The sequence below is a fragment of the Molothrus ater genome, chromosome 2, assembly GCF_012460135.2.
Source record: "Molothrus ater isolate BHLD 08-10-18 breed brown headed cowbird chromosome 2, BPBGC_Mater_1.1, whole genome shotgun sequence".
In the NCBI taxonomy this organism is placed as follows: domain Eukaryota; kingdom Metazoa; phylum Chordata; class Aves; order Passeriformes; family Icteridae; genus Molothrus; species Molothrus ater.
Window position 1 is genome coordinate 69615198 of NC_050479.2, and position 20002 is coordinate 69635199.

Genomic DNA, 20002 nt, shown 5'->3' on the forward strand with positions numbered 1-20002 from the left:
AAATCAGGATCACACTAAATTTGCCTGCCAGAAGACACAAGGCGGCCAGATGTGGATAAGCACAGCTGAAATACATTGCTCTCAATTTATAATTGTCATACATAATTCTGGGAATGCTGGAACCTTGTGCTGGAGTGACTTCAATCTTCAGACTATTTTCTTACAGTGATGGACCAAGAGCCTGATGTGCAGACAATGTGACCACTGGGAAAGAAACAAACAGAAATGGAATGTAAACACCAAGGAAAAACCCATGCCTTTCAGGGTTAGTGTTTGGAGTCCAGAGGTGACGAACGATGACCAGAGAATGAGTTAAAAGTGGAAGAACTGGTGTAAACAAATAAAGAATGCTGACAATGAATGCGAACCAGATTTGAAGAAGTTGTGTATGTGCAGTATCCTAGATTAGTTCAGTGCAAGTCCTGCTTACATAGCAGTTGGCTCAGTCTTTGAGTAACCTTGGCAGTCTCTGAGGATTAGTGTCTCACAAACACAAAATGTGCTTCTATGGTTTTTAAAAAATATTTTTACTTGGAAAAGCAACCCCTTCCAGCATCTGATGCGACTGTTTTTCTCTTTCCACCTACTTAGCTTCCAGGACACATATTTATTATAACTTTTGCAAAGAAGTCTCTCCTTTCAGCCCACATCTCTTTTGCTGTGTGTTCCTCCAACATGCATACGCACAGCCCACGGCTGCAATGCAATGCTTATATAACAGGACTCTCCCTTCATCTGTAAGAGGTACAGCCATTACAGGAAACTTCATATGGGCATCACTGAAGTCAGGGTAATTAACATTCAGCATAGATTAGTCTCACTGAGACTAAATGTCATCTTTTCATTAGGCAGAAAAGGCTGGTGCCATAAATCACTGTCAGTGCGGTCGGCGATAACACGCTGTGTTAGCTGAGCCATCGCGCGCTTCTCCCCTCCCGCTTGGGCTTGACCTTCCTGGTCTGGAGAGGTGGCACAGTGCTGATGCTGGGATGCAGGGCCCGGGGCAGTGTGGCTGCTGGCTCCAGAGCAGTGTCACAGGCTCTGGTGGCAGTGGGCTTCCCGAGCCCTGCTCCCTCCTGTGCCCTGCAAGCCCACGGTGCTGGCACCGAGCACAGCGCTTCCCACTCTCCTGCATGTGCACAGCTGTCCTGTGTAACATAATGGAAAACGTGAAGCCATCCGTGGGGAAAACCCAGATGACTCAAGCTTAGGCAAAGAACCTGAGAAATGAGCACACCTCGGAGCCCGTACCTCCCACAGACATGGGGTGCGGTGCCTGCAAGTGCTTTTTGCTAATGCTCCAGGTCCAGCAACTGACATGCTTGAAGGACTCTGCTAAAATGGGACTGAAAGGAAAATTCTCCTGATTCAAAACTTCTTGACTGAGGCGTATGTTCACTTTAATGCGTTCTGAGTGGCCCAGTAAATTCAGGTCAAGTGTGGAAAACTTAAGCAGAGCACTTTGCTTCACTGGTCTGGATCTAAATTCTGCAGTATTACATATCTGAGCACTACCCCAAACACATCCAGTGTAGCTGCTCAAAGGCTATGACAAACTGCTCAGGTGGTTGGGCAACTTAATATTCCTCTGATTAATAATTTTGTAGTTACTTTGTATGCCAACAGAAGGGACATTTGCAAGAACAGCCATAGCCACAATTGCATACTAAACTACGGAGTTTTGAGCTGCATGATGTAAAGTTAAAGCAGCCCTGTCCTGTGCTACTATTCAGCACGGTACAAGCAGCAGCAGAGCAGCAAAGACTGAGTGTTGTTACAGTCTCCCATTGAATCACACCACTGTTTAGAGAAGGAAGTGCTGTTTCTAGTGCTCATTCTCCTTTCTGAAAGGTTTGTGTAGCTTTATGAGCCGCTGTGTTTTCCAAGTGGTGACTAAGTAAGTTATCATGATGTGGGAAGTGCATTAACAGTGATGGAAACAGATTAAAGCTACGGATTAAACAAAGGTATGGCGGGTTTTATAGGACCTTAAACTGCAAGTTCTTTGTGCAGAAACCACGGACAGTTAAAATGTTAAGAACTAAAAACATCAATTCACAAAGAAAACCTGAGACCAGAGTCTTAATGATGCTTCCCTTACACAATCTATATCCAGTAACTGAAAAAGGCCACAGTAGGTTTTTAGATGCACACTGATTCATCTGTATTTCTCCATCAAACACTAAGCCCTTCACAAACCAAGGTCAGCTTGTTGATGCTTTTTAGTCATGTAGATCAAGTTCTTTGTGGCTTTTATTTGCTGTAAAAAAATGACAACATTTTTGCGCATCTAGGGTGGAAATAATTTTCTGGGTTTTTTTTTGGCTCAGCATATTCCACTCCATGTTTCCATTGATTTTTATAACATATGTTATTTGCTTCTACTGACAGACATACTGAGAATTACAGTTTAGATACAATATACACATATAAAAGGCAGTATTGATTTAAACTAGTACAGACAGCAGCTCTTTTTCTCTGCTTGCAAGTATCTGAGTGGGATTAATCTCTCACTCAGATACCAACAAGATAGATGCCCACCTGAGAGCTAGTCAAACAGGTGTTCATCATAGGAACAGGACATTTTCCTGTGGAAATGGCCATGCCACATGTGCATATCTGAGAAACAAATATATGGTACATGTTATCCTTTGCTTTTATGTGAAAAGCTGACTGGTATTTTCTGCGCTTCTCTGAGCAGAAGAGCATGGCACCGCAGATCCTAGTGCCATACCCTTGTTAGCCACTTTGGTACCTGGGTTCTGCTGAAGGTGAAGCACAAAAGCAATCTGAAAATAGTTACTTGGAAATAACACTTATTGCTAGAGCTGATATGTTGACAAGATCTCCCTGAGCAAGCCTTGACAGCCTCTGTAGCAGGGCAGAGGCAGCCAGAGCTGTCCATGTGAACACATTGTCAAAGGGGAAGAGGGTCTGTGTTATTGAAGACATAACTGGCAGCACCACAGGCTGCTGCACCGTGCAGTGTGCTCAGGGAAAAGTGGAGCAAAATCTTTCTCTGGCAGAACTAGACTGAAGAAATCAAGTTTGAAGCCAGTGTACGTCCAATGAATGGTTGCTTCCATTTAGTGACATTTTCATTCCTATCACTTGTTCCCTCTGATGACTCTGTCTTCTAGTTTGACTGCTTACTTTTTTAAAAAACCCAAGAAACCAAGAAACCTAAACCAGCTATATGTTGGAAATATACCGATGGGATTCATTGGAAAGTACATTTTTCAGTTCATGATCTATGAAGCCGTTTGCTGACAGGATTCCTTTTTTTTACCAAGATGTATCTCTCCACTTTATTTTCTTTACAGGAAAGTCTCTTGGACATGGAGCTTTCGGAAAGGTGGTACAAGCATCTGCCTTTGGAATTAGGAAATCACCAACATGCAGAATAGTTGCTGTGAAAATGTTGAAAGGTATCTTGCTGCAAAGCTGCACTGGGAAAAATGATGCCTTATACAGTGGTGCATTTTTTTATACAATTCTTCCAAAAGCAAAAGCTTTCCCCAATAACTTTTTAAAGCCTCCAAAATGTGTACAAATCAAGTTGCAGGGCCACCACAAATGAAATTGCAGAAGTATGAAATAAGAACTGCATTCTCAGTAAAAAGTCATAACGTTATGCTCAACTGACTCTATACCAAATGCTGTAAATTAAATTTAGCTGAAATATAAGGTATCTACCTTGATGTAAAGACACTTGGAGAGAAGCTTTCATATTTTCCTTGGTCATTCATTCCAAGGAGTGATCATCTTACTCTTAAAACCAGATGCCTTATGTCTCATTCACATATGCCTGACTTAGCATCTCATTTAACCTTCTCAGTTAGATTTTATAATGATTTTTCTTCATGAAGGCCCTTTTATTAAGCTAAACACAGTTTTAGCTTAATAGTTTTACTAGCTAGTTTTATTGAGCAGTTTAAATCTTGGTGGTGCTGTGCAGCTGTGCCGCCTCTGAACTGGCTGCAGGCTCATCACACGTTGCTCAGGATGCTGACACCCAGGTTGTGCAATGGATTTGCCAGCACTGTTCATACACCAGTGCTCATCTGAAAGTAAAATCACCCCCCAGCTATTCACTGCCACCTTTCTCATTGGAGCAGAAAGGACAAACCCTCTCGTTAATTTGAAGAGGGCTCTTGGGATGTTAGCAAGCAGGATGATATTCAGTCATAGCCTGCAGCAGCTGTGATTGAATTCCCTATCCCAGCATCCTGGTGGCATCCTTCCCATGTACTTGACTTTCCCTTCTTTATGTGTGTAAGTGTGTGTAAGGATCAGAGGATCAGAGCAGGCTTTTTTTTCTTTTTCTTTTTTTTTCTTTTTTTTTTTTTTTGCATTGCCCCAGGAGTTTATGCTGCACTACCTATCTGTCTTAATCCCTGAATCCTTTCTGGTGCTGTTTCTCTGCCAGGACACATCCCCTATTCTGCCAGTATGGCTTGGAACCCCAACACTCTCCCTTGACTGTGTTTGGCAATAGTTTGAATGAATCCATCTTAGCCAGTGGCTCCCAGCTTCACATATGCCTACTTGTCATTTATCAGGAGATGTCTACATGTAAATTCCAGCCCTTGGAGTGGACTGCTGGGTTCAGGGGTTCTCTGTGCAAATCAGCAGGTTTCTTGTGCCAGCCAGCACCACCAAGGAGCAGTAGGTGCTCCTGGAACAGATGGGAGCAGAAGGCAGCTACAAGAAGTTTTCCTGGTGGGATTCACACATGCATGTGCAGAGCAGAGGCTTGTATCTGAGTTAGTCACTCAAATGCCCTTCATTGGCAGAGGTGAGAGACAACAGTTCATCTCATCCTAAGGCAGATTCCTTAGGATGGAATGGAGATTCCTCCTGCATAAAGGGAACTGAGTCCTTGCTCAGCTCTGCTGACAATGAAGAGAGCCAGTAGTGACCAGATCCTCTCTAGGCATCTCATCCAGAAGCACAGGGAGATCTGCCTCATTCCTTGTGTCCTCACTAGATTATCCAGGAACTCTGCAGTCATTCATTAGGCCTCATCCTCAAAGAATTCCCATGTGGTGCAGGAGAGGTGTCACCACCCATACAAGCAAATAGCGGATCACCAAGTAGAAGACAAGTTTTGTCTGGGACACCAAGAAAAACTGCTTCCATTCAGATGTTGAAACCAAGCCCTTTAAGACCCAGATCAAAGGTTTTTTCCACAGGACTGTTCTTCTTGCTCTTGGTGTCACTAAGCTGAAAAATTCCTTTTGGGCCTGCACAAAGCAATATTGAATTTTCTTGTTTCTTAACAAAATCAAATCCTGAAGGAAAAAAAATTTGCTCAGAGGGAATGAGAAGTTTCACTCATCATTAAATAGAATGTTTGGATCTATTTGAGGGACTTACATGATTCCTATTATTATTGACCATGACTGGTAAGGGTGAGATGCAGTCACTTCACTTCAACCAGTTAATATTTACTTCCCTGGTCTATCTCCAGGCTTCCTACACAATGAACAGAACCAGGCAGGCATCACCCAGGGGTAGTTTATCTTTCCCTTATACAGATGGCTAAACTCGATGGCTACATCAGCTTCTGAAATACTTTGCTCTTGACATTGGCCCCTTAAAACACTGATTAGTTCAGGCTAGCATATAACCCTTAGATAGCTGAAGTCAGATCAGATGAAGCCAGTTCTAGATAGACTTAATTATCGTATTGAAATCCCTTTTTATTTTTTCTTTCAATTTTTTGGCTGAAACATCAGAACTATTCATGTAAAAAAAATTCTCCCAGTTCTAAATAGGATAGAGTCTACTGGGAGGAAGTTGAGTGCCTGACTCTCTTTATGGGTTTAATTGCAACCAAGAGGATGCTGAGCAGCGAGGAATAGAAACAGAACATCAATACAAGAAGTACATCCACTAACAGAGATTATTTCAATGGAAAGCAATGAGAAGTGGTAAAGCTCAGCAGGACCAGTACTTTGTCTTTTCACATTGACTTTTTATTTTATATTTACAGAAGGGGCCACAGCAAGTGAGTACAAAGCACTGATGACAGAGCTGAAAATCCTAATCCACATTGGTCATCATCTCAACATTGTGAATTTGTTGGGAGCTTGCACAAAAAATGGAGGTAAAAAAATCTGCACTGCTCAGAAAATGGGTTTGTATTATCTCCCAATAACAGCCAGTGATCCACGTTGTTTTTCATCCAGAGGTCAAGTTAGTAACTTTTATATTCGAGCTCATCCTGTAGTTGGTGAAAAAAAGAGGAAAAGAAAAAGAGATTTTCGGTCTCTTAATGAAGTGATTATGCATTTCCTCTCTTTAAACTCTCTTTTAGTATTAATATGTGAAGTGTGAATTTAGGAGCATGCCACTTGCCGTCCTTTATCTCACTCACTCCACTGCTCAAGCTCAAGTTAAACATGATCTGGAGAGGCTGGGAACAAGGGGTATCAGCTGCTGGCCCTGAACTATGAATCACAATGCAGCTGTTGCAAAATCCTCCATGATACCACACCAAGAAAATCAAAAGACCAGTATGGGAGTTTGTTTGTTTTAGATATGTCACCTATTTTAGTTCATCAAGTGTGTTTGGACTGTGGGACTCCAGTCTGAACTGCCCGAAGAGGAAACAGAGCATCCCTCAGGACCCAGACTCAAGACCCAGCTTTCCAAAATTAGGCCCTGCCCTAATTTCCAGAAGCAGTATTGTTTTGATTATGTCCAGTGTTCTTCAGGCAGCCGTCTAGCTCTTAGGATGTGTTGCCAGTTATTCTGGACTCAAGTTGTAGTTAGGGCATGAAAGATTCTTTCTCAGAACTGATGCCTTATACCTTTTATTGCTTTATGCTGCTCAAAATGTTTGCTGTTTTATTATTTTAATTTAATTGCCCAGGGCCTCTGATGGTGATTGTTGAATACTGCAAGTATGGGAATTTATCAAACTACCTGAAGAGCAAAAGGAATCTTTTCTGCCCTAACAAGGTGAGGAGGCAGATGGTCCTGGTAGGGTTCATCTTACCTGACGTAAGTGCTGGTGATGAGGGGGTCAGCTCTCTGAGCTGGTCTCCTCAGACTGTCTTCTACCAAAGCGGAGAAATGACTTTTGGGTTCACCTGACCTGTATTAATATTTGGTGTGGGATGTGTTGTGCCAAGAAAGGATTCACCTCTCCCTCCCTGACTGTGCAAGGAGATTGCTGTGACTAATTTGGCTGGAGCCATCTACAGCAAGGGGAAGTGGATCCTATCCAAAGTGTCCCCATACGCTCTTGTCCTGCTTTTCATGAACCCATTCCTGGTGAGCTTGAGGTCAGCAAAGCCAAAGGAAGTGGTTTTGCCCACTTATTTCAGTACTGCTGGGAGCACAAACAAGATAATACCAATGAAATCTCATGTCCCAGGACACCCTAATATTCAGAAATTTACAAGTAATCTTATTATTGTGTGAGGAGAAGAGCTATCAAGAGGAAAAGAGATTAGAGTCTCGTCCTCACATCCCACAGCCTTCTGAATCAAATTCGTTATATGTTTCTTATTACAAACCTAAATCCAATGTCCCAGAAAATTCAAATAGTTCCAGAAAAAATCCTCCAAATGATCCAGGGCTCTAACATGAGACTTAGCCTGGACACAGAACAGCAGGTCTCCAAACCTCTGCTCAGCTGTGCCAAAAGCTCATTGGCATCTCAGGGATTTTTTTTGGGAGGGCTCTGTGGGAGAGCCTACTCGAGAGGACATCCCCCTCTGAAAGGCCTTTGCTGAGCCTCTGTTCCCAAGGCTGTCCGTGCTGCACTCCACACGAGACACAGCAACTGGCTCCTCCTACACGTGGCTCTTGGAGTGGGATGCTCAGCAGGGAGCATGGCTGGGCAGGGTCCATGCTGAGTGGAGTCATTCCCATACTCCCTTCCCACACCCAGTGCTCCAGCACCCTTGGGAAGGTTGCCTGGGCAGGAAGGAGGTGGAAATTTGGCTCTGCACCAGCAGCACAGGGAACAGAGATGGTTGCAAGATAAGAGGAAAAGAGGGGGCAAGAGTAAGGCAGGCAGCCAGGCTGCTCCACAGGTAGCAGTGAGAGAGCTTCTTCCTACAAATGTCCCATTAAACCATCACAAGATTGGCCAAAGGAAGAAAGCATTGGATTAAGGCATTGAAGAGAGGCAGTCACTTCCAACAGCAGCTCTGTTTCAAACACCAAGTGCCTTTGCTCCTCATGGAAAGGGTTTACAAGCCCACACCAAACCCTGTGCAGGGACATAGAGACAGATGTCTTAAGCAGGTTGGGACCAAAAGCTGATGTTTGAGAGGTCTGAGATACCTCCATTGTCGGCACAACCGTCCCAATCCACTCTGTGCTCCTTCTCTGTCTGCTAGAGAGAAATGGGCCCTTGCAGATGTCTCATTCCAGGCTGAGATGAGGCACAGCCCAGCATTCAGGTCCATCCACACACCCTGCAAATCCTCACTGTGGCAGAGATAGCCCATTGCCCTTGTTACCCTAAAACCATGTGCTGGTGCTCCCAAGACACCAAATTTCTGCCCTCTGGGGACGATGGCCTTGGTGGAGCACAGCTCTGCCACCAGCCCCTGCCCACCACAGTGGCACTGGACACCCCCACCCACAAGAGATGTGACCACCCATGACACAGACCACCAGCCTGGCAGAAAGGCATCAGCAGTCTGCCTTGGTTTCCATTGCTCTGATGTAGCATCTCTTCTCCTCCTTTTGTTTGAAGGACTCCTCTCTGCAGGGAGAGCCAAGGAAAGAGAAAAAGGATATTGAACCAGTGGAAAGCAAAAAACAAAGGCTGGCCAGTGTCACCAGCAGGGAGAGCTTGGCCAGCTCTGGGTTCCAGGAAGATAAAAGTCTGACTGATGTGGAGGAGGACGAGGAGGGTAGGTATTAATTCCTTCCTGTCCCTACACGGACTGTGATATTTTTACAACATACTGTGAATCCCTGAAATTTTTTTCCTCATTTATCACCCTAATAAACATCCGTGGGAGATGCTCAGAGGGTCATGTCCAGAGGTAAAAGATTTAAAAAAAGATTATTTCCAGGGTTACAAAATCTGACAGGAAAATGTGTGATTGTTTGTTCTGACTGCTCCTTATCTTTGGGGAAAACACAGCAGTGTCCAAAGCATGGGGTGTACAGCAAGCACTATTTTTGTTTCCAATGACAGTGGGTTGACCTTCAAATACCCCTACAAAAAAACTGAATTTATGGGAATAATGGGTTCTGTGAGAAAAGGGGGAAAGAGAGCCTGTGAGCTCTCTTTGTAACAAACCCTGCTTGCCACCTCTGCAGGTGCTGATGACCTGTACAAGTTGCCCCTCACTATGGAGGACCTGATCTCTTACAGCTTTCAGGTGGCCAGAGGCATGGAGTTCCTCTCCTCCAGAAAGGTGAGTTTTGCACTGAGGGTTTTTCACTGCAGAAGGACAGGATTCAGAGGTGAAATCATGTCTACATTGTAGTGATACCTTCCTTGGGAGAGGTCCCAAAGGAAGAGCTGTTTTCCTCTTGGCATTATAAATATAACTGTGTTTATTCAAGCATCCATAGTCCATAAACACAGGATCATGACTGAAGGCAGTGGGTCAAGCTCATTCATTTGGGGAAGATCTTTTGGGTGTGGTAGGTTTTTTCCTAATTTCAACATATATTAGGGCGCTCCCAATGATTCAGCTCTTTCCCTGCAAATGTCAAAGGGCTTACAAATTTGTCACTTTCTGGACTTAATAATTTTTAAAAAATTACTGCTTGTTTACAGTAACTTCATGTAAACTACAGGCCACTTCCCTAAAAAATTAAATAATAATAATAATAATAATAATAATAATAATAATAATAATAATAATAATAATAATAATAATAGGATATGAGAGACAGGATATCTGTGGGCAGGAATAAGGAAATGCAGTTTGATTGTGAAACTGTTTTATTATAGTGCATTCATCGTGACCTGGCAGCCAGAAACATCCTTTTATCTGAGAACAATGTTGTGAAGATCTGTGATTTTGGCCTTGCAAGAGATATTTATAAGAATCCTGATTATGTGAGAAAAGGAGATGTAAGTCAAGATGCTGTTTATTTACCCAAATGTTTATAACATGTCATTTCAAACTGTCCACCAAAACACTCTGTAGATGTTCACATTCCCCGAATTTAAGAGCTCAAAAGCTGTTGGTTTTTGTGTGAAGATGAGCTGTCCAGATGTGTTGTGGGTCTGGGAAGCATTTCAATCCTCAGGCATAAGGCTTAGACATGCTAACTGCTTCACAGCTTTGCCCTGTTAATACTTTGGTTTTTTAGACATTTCTTGGCTGGCTCACCATAACCCCCTTACTCCGCAAACTTCCTCCAAGGAAAACAATCCCTCCAAAAGAAGGTGTGTACCCCTCAGTGCTCCTGGTGCCCTGAGCAGCTGAGCAGGACTTGTTCCTCCAGCACCTACTTGTTTTTTGCCCTCACTGCAGAGAGCAGGCAGTGACTGCCCTGCCAGCCCCTGCTGTGAAGGGCTGGGCCAGCAAACTGTGCTGGCACCCACCCATGCCTTGGGAATTTGGTGTGGGCATTGCAGTCATGCAGAGAGTCTCTTTCTGGAGGTCTCACTCATCTGCCAGCCACTTCCACATCTGTAAATAACTTCCAGGGTTTACAGCATTGCTAAGTAGCTGGGAAATGTTCACACAGCTTTGGTACTGCTCAGGAGACCCTAACAAGCTGGGCTGATGTGCTCCTGCAATTCTGGCTCTGAAAATTTCCCCCCAAATATCTCCAGCATTGTTACAGAATGGTTGGTGCTTGGATGCAGGGCTTTCTGCCCTGTCTCTATGATGCTGGCAAGAGATCTCTGCTCCTACACACTCCCACATCCCTGTAAAGAAAAGGCCTGGTCACAGGTTTCCAGTGTCTGGTGTTTTGTGCCACACGTTTTTTAAAAACAGCCTTTTACTCCAACAATTTGTTAAGCGTATGAATGAGTGTGGGTTTATCTTGACTGCCTGTAAGGAAATCCCACAGGTTCCTGCCTGAATGGTAATTATTTACATAACAATATATAGTTGATTCATCTATGATTAAAATCTTTCAGGCTTTGAAAATAATAGTCAGATTTGTCCCTTTTACTCCAGGCTCGACTTCCTCTCAAGTGGATGGCTCCTGAATCCATATTTGATAAAATCTACAATACAAAAAGCGACGTGTGGTCCTTCGGGGTCTTGCTGTGGGAGATATTTTCCTTGGGTATGTTAACTCTGCACCCCAGGAGCTTGACAGGAGTGGGGACTCCAGCTTGGGGAAAACATCCTTTACCTTCAATGATCTTTTGGCAGGTGTTCCAAAAAGACCTAAATCAGAAGCAGAGGGATTATCGTGCCCCTGTGAACTAGAAATTTTGGTGCTTTTAAGAGCACTGAAAGTTCATTTGCCAAGCTGAAAGCCTCAAAGGATAGCACAGCTGTCTGAGAACTTTACCAGCTACTTCTGCCATGGGCAAAAGCTGGCACTAAGCTTCCCACTTTTCCCTGAAAGCCTTGGCAGAGGATGCAGGGCAGCACAGCCAGAGCAGTCACAGTGCTTTGTCTGACTGATGGCACTAGCAGGAAAATCAGGGCAATTTTTAAAGCATTTTAATTGAATGTAGAACCCTGTAGGATAACACAGAGCTGTGATTCTGGGTCACCAGCTGCCCAAAACCAAGGCACCACCTCCTGTGCCACAGACAGCATTCAAGACACCAAGTGCCATGAGCTGAGTGCTCCCTCAAATGCTTCTTATTCCTCTTGTGGGAGCAAGGGAGCCAAACGCACAGTTTGAATGTCTCAGATCCTGTCACCCCCATTTCCAGCCCAAGTCCAGGAGGTCCCCCCAGCCCAGGAGGGATCCAGCACCCCCCTCACCCAGGCTACTGGACACAGCAGGCGAAAAGCATCTGCACTGATGCTGCACGATGAACTAGAGCATGCAATCTGAAAATAAAACCCAGTGAAGCCTTTTTTTTTTCTCCTTTCCTTCATGTGGAAAAGGCAGGATACAAGATGTACACTGAGTGGGAACAACAATGACTGTCAGAATAGAAGAATCTTAATTGAGTTCAACACAGAGGCTGACAAAAGAGGCGAACAGCAGAGGAAACAATACTATACAATTCTCAGGACAATCAATCATTTATTAGCTTAAATACATGTTGTTGGTCAGCCTGCCAACTCTTGTGATTTTATGGTCAGCCTCATAATACCTGCTATTTTTTTCTTAAAGCCCCAGCTCCTTGAACCTGGTGACTCTCTGACTCTATGAAAGGTCCCTTTTTTTTTTTTCCTTTCATTTTCCCTTTTCCTGAATTTTTTTGTCTACAAAAAAAAAAGGTACCAACAATACAATCAGGCTGCATCTGAGAAACACAGAAAATAGAAAAACAATGCAAATGCACTGTGACCTCATTTAAAACAATTATTTCAATTTTTTCAAGGTGATTTGGGGCATTTGGGGTTTGTTAATATTGTCCTCACTAGACTTTGGAGTAGTCCAAACCAATAGAAAGATCAGACTTGGCTTTTCAAGGGAGAGTGTTCGAATTAAATTAATGTGCATTTTTTCTATTCAGGCTAGGAAAGCACCACCAATAGTTGTGGTCTTGATCTTGCCCCCTCCTCCAAAGACTGGGGCTTGGAGCACAACCAGCAGTAATTCCCTGCCTGAGGCAGCCAGCAGGGCCAGACCCTGCAGGGGGGACACTCCCTGACCCCCAGCTCTGCAACCTGATGATGCACGCCCCTAGGGAGAGTTTGAGGGAGATCCATAGGGCCACAGTGAGGTCACAGGTACTCAAGGCATGTATCTATTCTCCCAATGTCACTTCCAGGTGCCTCTCCTTACCCTGGAGTCCAAATAGACGAGGATTTCTGCAGCAGGCTGAAGGAAGGCACAAGAATGCGAGCCCCAGAGCAAGCGACCGAGGAGATGTAAGATGCCTTTGCTTGCCTTGGGTACCACTGCCCTCCTGGGCTGCCCTGCAGATGATGTTTCAGCCTCTAAAAGTACCCTGTGCCAGCCTAAGGAAAAACAACCCAATCCTCCATCGGTATCATCTTGTACACCCCCTATCCCTGGCTCTGCCAGAGGGTAGGGGGCAACAAGGACCTGAGCCCAGTGCACCATCGGGGCTGTGCTCTCAGGGAAGCTGAGCAAGGAGGAGGAGGAGAAGGGGGAGGAGAAGGAGGAAGGTCATTCCTTGCTAGGTTTAATATTTACCAACATGCACAGAGATAAGTGCTGGAGGAATGTGACATTAACATCGTCTTGACTTAGGATGTGACACTGGAGGCTTCCTTGCAGTCACTCGGGTAAGGAGGGTCCACCCTTTCCTGTACACGGTGTCTGATGGCAGAGGAAGGTGACGGGGACCCGCAGCTGCCCCGCCCGGGTTGTCTGAGTCCTCACTGCCATGTCAGCCGTCACTCCCTTCTCCCCTGTCTTCAGGTGCAGCCTCAAGCTGCTACTGCATGGCCAACACCTTTTTGGGGACCAAGGTGGGTCAGGACAGAGCACCTTGCCTGGGAGGCCCATGCAGCACACTGAACATTCACCCTGTGACACAAATCATTGAGGACCATGAACATGTCCAGGGTATTTTATCTCTGGAGGCAAAATCGAGTACGTGTGGGTGTCCTGGTGCCTTCCCAAGTGCTATGTCATGACTCTAAATAGCAACACTTACCAAAAAATAGTTCTAGCAGCAGAAAAGGATGCAAGCTAGCCATGCCTATCTGGGAGTATTGCTCATTGACTAATTTTATTATCCTACTGACAGTAGATAAGAGCTTTTTTTTTTGTCTCTTCCACATATTTTATTGCAGGAAGGAAAGCTCAGCTCTACCAATACAAGGAAGTGACACATCCATATAAGTCATCTTAGGATGCCTTTAGGATACTTTAACCTAAACATTGCCAGTTAATAGATGTTTAATACAAAGGTTTAATGCTTAATTAGGAATGAAAAAAAGGAAGTATGAATGGTTGGCTGAATTATCCTTTTGATGTGGTCTTCTGGGGTGTCGCATGAAGGTTTTCTGTTTTTGTGGGAAGTTTAGTGCTTTACTTTTAGGAAGAGGCCTCAATGGTGTTAGAGAGAATCTTTGTAAAACCAAGCAGGTTGAGGAATTACCCCCCTCTGTCTGTCTATTGATGACAAGATGTCAAAGACTGCTGTGCTGCCTTGGATTAAATGGAGCTGTAACTCCACCCTGCGCTCACTTTGCTGTTGTCCTCACAGTTACCAAATCATGCTGGACTGCTGGCAGAGCAATCCCAATGACAGGCCACGGTTCTCCGAGCTGGTGAAAAAGCTGGGTGACCTGCTGCAAGCAAATGTCCAGCAGGTATTAATGTCACAACCGCATGCTGTCACCGAGGCAAGGGCAACTGGCCACATGGACCAAGGAATAAGGCTTGTATTTCTTGTTTACATTTAGGAAGGTAAAGACTACATACCCCTCAGCACAATATTTACAACAGAAAATGGGTCTCCCCCTGCATCTGATGCTTTGTGCAATGAAAATTTTCCTGTTACAAGCTCAAGCTGTGAAGCACCGAAAATGTCAGGTGAGATAAGCAAGAATAAGACTGTGTGTGTTCGTTGGGGTGACAGCTCGGTGCATAGCCCAGTTTGGATCTGGGTGGGAGAAAACACTCAGAGACAGCCCACAGGTGGCCAGTTGCTGAGTCTCCCACTGCTGTGGCTCTTTGGAGTGCCCCTGCCCAGGTCACAGGGCTCAGGCACTGTGAGAGGCACGGCTGTGCATACCCCAGGACTGGGGAGTGAGATTTGGGTGGGGTCTGGTTAACAAGCCCCTTTTGCATGACCTACCTCAAAGATAGCTGGGAGCTGCCCAACAAACAGATAACTACCCAACACTTCCTGCTTGTGCACTTCATACTCACCAAAAATTGTCCTCTTTCTCTTGTTGAACAGATACATAAACACTTTCAAAATAAACCCCCCCCAGCGCATAAAGACATTTGAAGAGCTTCCCATGAAGGAAACGCTTGTATTTAATGTAAGTGACTCCTGGGCCAAATGATATGCCAGGTATTTCTTGTTATTTATGTGACAGATTTATACAGGGATAATCAGGATGAGGGGGGTTACTGCTTTGTCAGCTATAACTGATACAAGGTTAGCTGATTAGCTGTACTTGCAACAAGAGTTTATCCCACTTCCCTACAAATTAGGGTCAGAGATCCTTCCTGGCCATGCCATGGGCTGCAAACACTCCTTCCCTGACATGAAGTGGTCAGTTCCAGTAGGTGTGCAAGGTTGGTAGGAACAAGACCTGTTAGCAGATGGACAAGCTGGAGCCATGTCTAACAGTGAGACACACACCCAATCCTGGTAGGGACAGGCATGGATGAGAGGCTGGGGCAAGCTTTTAGTGACTCAGTAGAGGGCTTTAAGCAGCAGGAGATGGGAAAGGCACAGTGGTCCTCACAGGGTTAAACAGGTGGCTGGCCAGAGCCTCAGACTGCATGTAGACACTTTTCTTCCAGCACCCTGGATTTGCATTAACATTACCTGCCTGCTGCACCCCAAGGCACAGGTGGTTTGGAAAGGCACCGTTAAATACCTCTGTGCACAGAACTGCTGTCTCCTAGAGCTGTCTCAGTATCAATGACCAGAAGGATGCTGGAAATCAGACCAAAGAGGAACTGAGTCCTTTGTAAAATATAAGTTAACACCTCACAGGACTGCATCTCTCTTTTTTCTTCAAGGATTATCAAGCAGACAGTGGGATGGTGCTGGCTCCAGAGGAATTGAAACGCTTCACATGGACAGGCAGCAAGCAGAAACGGACACTCTTTGGGTCTGTATTTTACATTCCCTTCTTCTCAGGCTTTAGATGGCAAAGGAGAATTCAAGGTCCTTGTGCTAAATAATGCCTTGTGAAAGTAGCTGAGGTGGCTCCAGTCCCTGCAAACACTCTTGCTGAGCCCAGAGTTGGTTTAATCAGCAGTCAATCATCTTCCACACCTATGTCTTTGAAGAAGCAAATAACCCTCAATGCCTTCGATGCACATCAGCAATATAATTTATTAGCACTTATTGATCCACCTAATGCTCAATTTAATGCCAGTGTCAGAGAGCACTGAACTGAGGTAGGAGGCAGGTAACTGTGGGAAACAAGCCATTAATAATAGGGGAGGAGGAATGTGTGGCTGTGAAGGATTTGCAGTTGTTTCTGCAAGTCCCAAGGGCACCCCAGCTGGGACAAGGCCCCCTGTGCTTGTTTTTGCCCTTCTTTTCCATGACTCAGCTAAGCACGGCCCATTTAACACCCATGGGCTCAGGATGCTAAAGTGGCAACTTTACAATAGATGGATGTGAGGGCCTCACTTCTCTTCCTGCCTTTAAGCACTTGAATATATTGGCCATCTTCCTCCACCTAATTCCTGACAGCTGCCCAAGCAGGGAACTAGGGCTGCTCTAAGAAATGGGTTGCACTGACATGAACTCTCTGTAAATGGGAAGTGTTTATTTTCTCAGCGCCAGCGCTGTATCAGCTCCCAGCCGCTGCAAAGCTGGCAGTGTCCTGCTTTCAGCTCACTGCTCTCAGCCAGCCCGGAGACTGCCCAGACCCAACCCATCGTTCATCTCACGCTGGCAGGAGGTCAAGGCCAGCCTGCCATCCTGCCAGCGCCAAACTTGTCAGTGCTTTGCAGTTGGGCAGCCTGGGAGGTGTAGCATTGTCTCAAAGAACAATCAGAGCTGCCTGAAACGTGCAGTCAAGGCAGAGAGGCCTCGCTCCATGACAAATTCCAGTGACCTAGAGGGCGTTGGTTGAAATACGTGTAGGACAGAAATACGTGTGGGAGAGCGCGTGCTCACGGGGCTGGAAAGCACGGCCTGGATAAACGTGCTGCTGGCAGCAGCCTGCAGTGGCAAAGCTGCTCATGCATGGCAAAGCCACTCCGAACAAATGCTGGGAAACCCTTTCTCCTGCCTTGACCTTTCAGAAAATAGGCTCCTGAGCAGTTTTATGGTACTTCAGCTCTGTTGTGGCATGCTGTCTTTGGAGGAGCCAGGGACTATAGAGTGTATGTGGATATTACAGGGTTCCAAAGGATGCAATGTTCTCTAGAGGTGGTTTAACTCATTTCTTCTCCGTGTATTTCTGAAGGCTGCTGTAGCCACACAGACAACATGGCAACCTCCCTAAATGAAATTTATGAAAAGCCTTTTTCTTTGCATAGATTGTGCCCCAAGCATCCCCCTGCAAGTGCTTTAAGGGGCATCTTCAAATACAGAAGAAAAAAGAATACTTGCATAAGAAAAAAGAATTGAACTGAACAGTGGCTGCTAGAATGTAAATCCTTGGGAAAACAGAGTGGTAGAGATCATACAAGGTCATCTGGCCTGCAAGCTAAACAAGTGGTACTGTAGTGTAGCACTGTGCCAAAAAGCACTCATGGATGTGAATGCAGGCAGTGACCCTTCAGTCTGCACACATTCCTAAAAGTGGTAGTATCTTAGCTAAGCATCCTTTACTTAAAATTAATTGGAACAGTAAATAAATACCCCTAAAATTTGTACTGAGCAAGGTGGAGCCTGAAGGGGTTTGAGACATGGAAACTGATCTAAGCAGATGTACATTCATGCTTCTTTCCTTGCATCGCAGGCATCCTGACATTTCAGCTTGGCTTTTCTTTCAGGGAGCTGATTCAGGTTGCCAGATTGTCAGAACAGTTTCTGAGTGAGCAGTAGCAGCTCACTGTCAGGGCAGCTGGTGCCAGCACCAGGCTGAGGAAGGGTTTCACCTTCCTCTGGCAGCAGCTTGCCTATGGTTACGTCCCTTCGCTGCAACAAAGCCTTGGAAGAGTCAGACTGGGCAGAGCCGAAGAACAGCATAGTGTGGGTAGGAGCCAAACCCAGAGCACCCTGCCTGTCTCCAGAAGCACTCCCAGGGTTTGTTTCAGAGGAAACTGACTGCAGTAGAGAGCCAGCATGTGCAGCAGTGCTTGCCAGGCCAAGGGCAGAACAGAGCAGGGAGCCAACCTGACAGTGCAGGGGTACCCCACTGACCCTGGCGAGGCACCTCCTCTTGGGCTTCCACTTCTCCTGCCTAGGGAAAGGCGCTAATGCCCCAGCTCACCCTTGGTTTCACCATAGGAAAGAGCATCAGCCTAAACCCTGGTGAGCTCCTTAGGCCCAGGTGGTGGCCAGGAGCAAGGAACAGAAATGGTTGCAACGTGTATTGGACTTGCTAATGCCACTGAGATGAAAAATTATATTCTGAGGAGCAGGAAGAGAAGTGAGTTTTTGCTAATATAAGGCCTCAGGCAAAAGAGCCCGGTAGAAAGGTTTGGGGGCAGTTTTCTGAGCTGTGCTCCTTTGCAGGAAGAAAGGATCCTGAGTGCAACCCTCTTCTAGCTTTTCAGTAGTGGTGAAATAGCCCAACACAAGTAAGCCAAAATCCTTGGGCTGAGGCAAACCCTTGAGTCAGTGTAAATTACAAAGCCAGAAAAACAGCAAGAATTCTACCTCCTGTGAGCTGGAACAAGCATTTCAAGAGCTGCAGCCAGCCTCTAACCTCACTCTGGTCCTGAACATGGCAAGAAACCAGCGGCCATTTCCTCCAACAAACAATCCCAATTAAAGACCAACTAAATACAGTTTCCAATTTACATTCCTAGATTGGCAAGAAGATAGTCCACAGCTACAGAAGCCTTTACTGACTGTAAACTCAGACTCAAAATGAAGCCTGACTACAGATGCCAAAACCCCTTGAGCTCCCTCAAAGTTTTTTGTGGGAATGCATGCCCAGGTACAGCAGTGCACTCCAGATAAAATTAATAGATACAGCTCTACTGGTACAAAGGTCTATTAAAGCAGAAGCCAAGTCTAGCTCACAAGAAAAATCTCAGGATGCAAAAGCCTGATGATGATGAAAGGATCAAAGCATGACAGTTTTTAAGACTCACAACTTGTCATGCACACTCCACTTTTGCCAGCTCCTGAAGACTCACAATTACAATGTAAATCACAGAGGCATTTCTCTTTAAACCCATCACAAGAAGTCCATTGCATCTGTGACTAACCTTGTCATAGTTATGGAATTTATCCCAAGGCAAGTACTTCTCCATCTGCCAACAGATGCAATATAAAAATATGGGATGCATCTGCAATCCTCATCACAAGGGCTCTTCCTCAGGAGCTCCATTCATCTACTAATAAATGCAATGGGGTGGTCTTCTTAGGGAGACCTTCCAATTTCCTACAGTAAGAAGAAGAGACAGAGACCACACTCTTAAAAAACCACACAGGCCTCTGAGTTAAGAATTTGAGAAACTGTGACCTCTAAGAGGAACTTGTAACGGTCCTGTGCCACTAGTTCTGTAGTTAACTTAAAGACCTAACAATGCAAAATAAAATGAAAAGCAAAACCCTGGGCTCTGCAAGCCTCAACAGATGTTCTCTGAATGTCTTATTTGGAATTCAAGACTAGGGCTGCCAACGTTTCTGACCTTATAAATGAAGAGGATTGTCCATGAACTTATAAAAATACAGGGAGGAAATATAATTTTAGACACTGTGGTCCAACATGCTTACTTTAGGATTTCACATGTAAACAGTGATGGAAAACTGCTCTGGCTTGTCCTTTGTCTACAGATAAATCTTTGGTATTCAAGTTCAATGGTGTAAAAATTCTCTTTGCTCTGATTTTCATTACTGAAAGAGCCCTTTTAAGCACTGCAATCTCTGAATATGGGTGAGAAAGTGCCAAAAGGCTAACAGTGCCTCTAAAAGTGGCTTCGCCCAGAAGACATTAAACCCCTCTTAGTAAAGGGCATCTTATAAACAGCAGCCTACAGGATAACTAGTCCTTTTAAGGGACAGGAAAATTCCAGTTCAAACCAGCAGTTCACGGCAGCTGCCAAAAGAAGCCAAAAAAGAGCAGATAGCCAGACCTCATGCCCTTCCTCACAAACATCAGCCATTTGCATTAGAAATTTA

The 20002-nt window shown here is 45.0% G+C and overlaps 1 protein-coding gene across 1 annotated transcript in view; it reads left to right on the forward strand.

The window, feature by feature from the left end:
* The window catches only part of FLT1 (fms related receptor tyrosine kinase 1), a 108675-nt gene that overhangs the window by 86215 nt on the left and 2458 nt on the right, over nucleotides 1-20002 (forward strand). The window contains 13 exon segments of the mRNA XM_036404076.2: nucleotides 3324-3428; nucleotides 5999-6112; nucleotides 6881-6969; nucleotides 8723-8882; nucleotides 9298-9395; nucleotides 9941-10063; nucleotides 11127-11238; nucleotides 12857-12956; nucleotides 14267-14372; nucleotides 14466-14574; nucleotides 14577-14595; nucleotides 14966-15050; nucleotides 15763-15854. Of these exon segments, the coding sequence (XP_036259969.1) occupies nucleotides 3324-3428; nucleotides 5999-6112; nucleotides 6881-6969; nucleotides 8723-8882; nucleotides 9298-9395; nucleotides 9941-10063; nucleotides 11127-11238; nucleotides 12857-12956; nucleotides 14267-14372; nucleotides 14466-14574; nucleotides 14577-14595; nucleotides 14966-15050; nucleotides 15763-15854 (1312 nt within the window).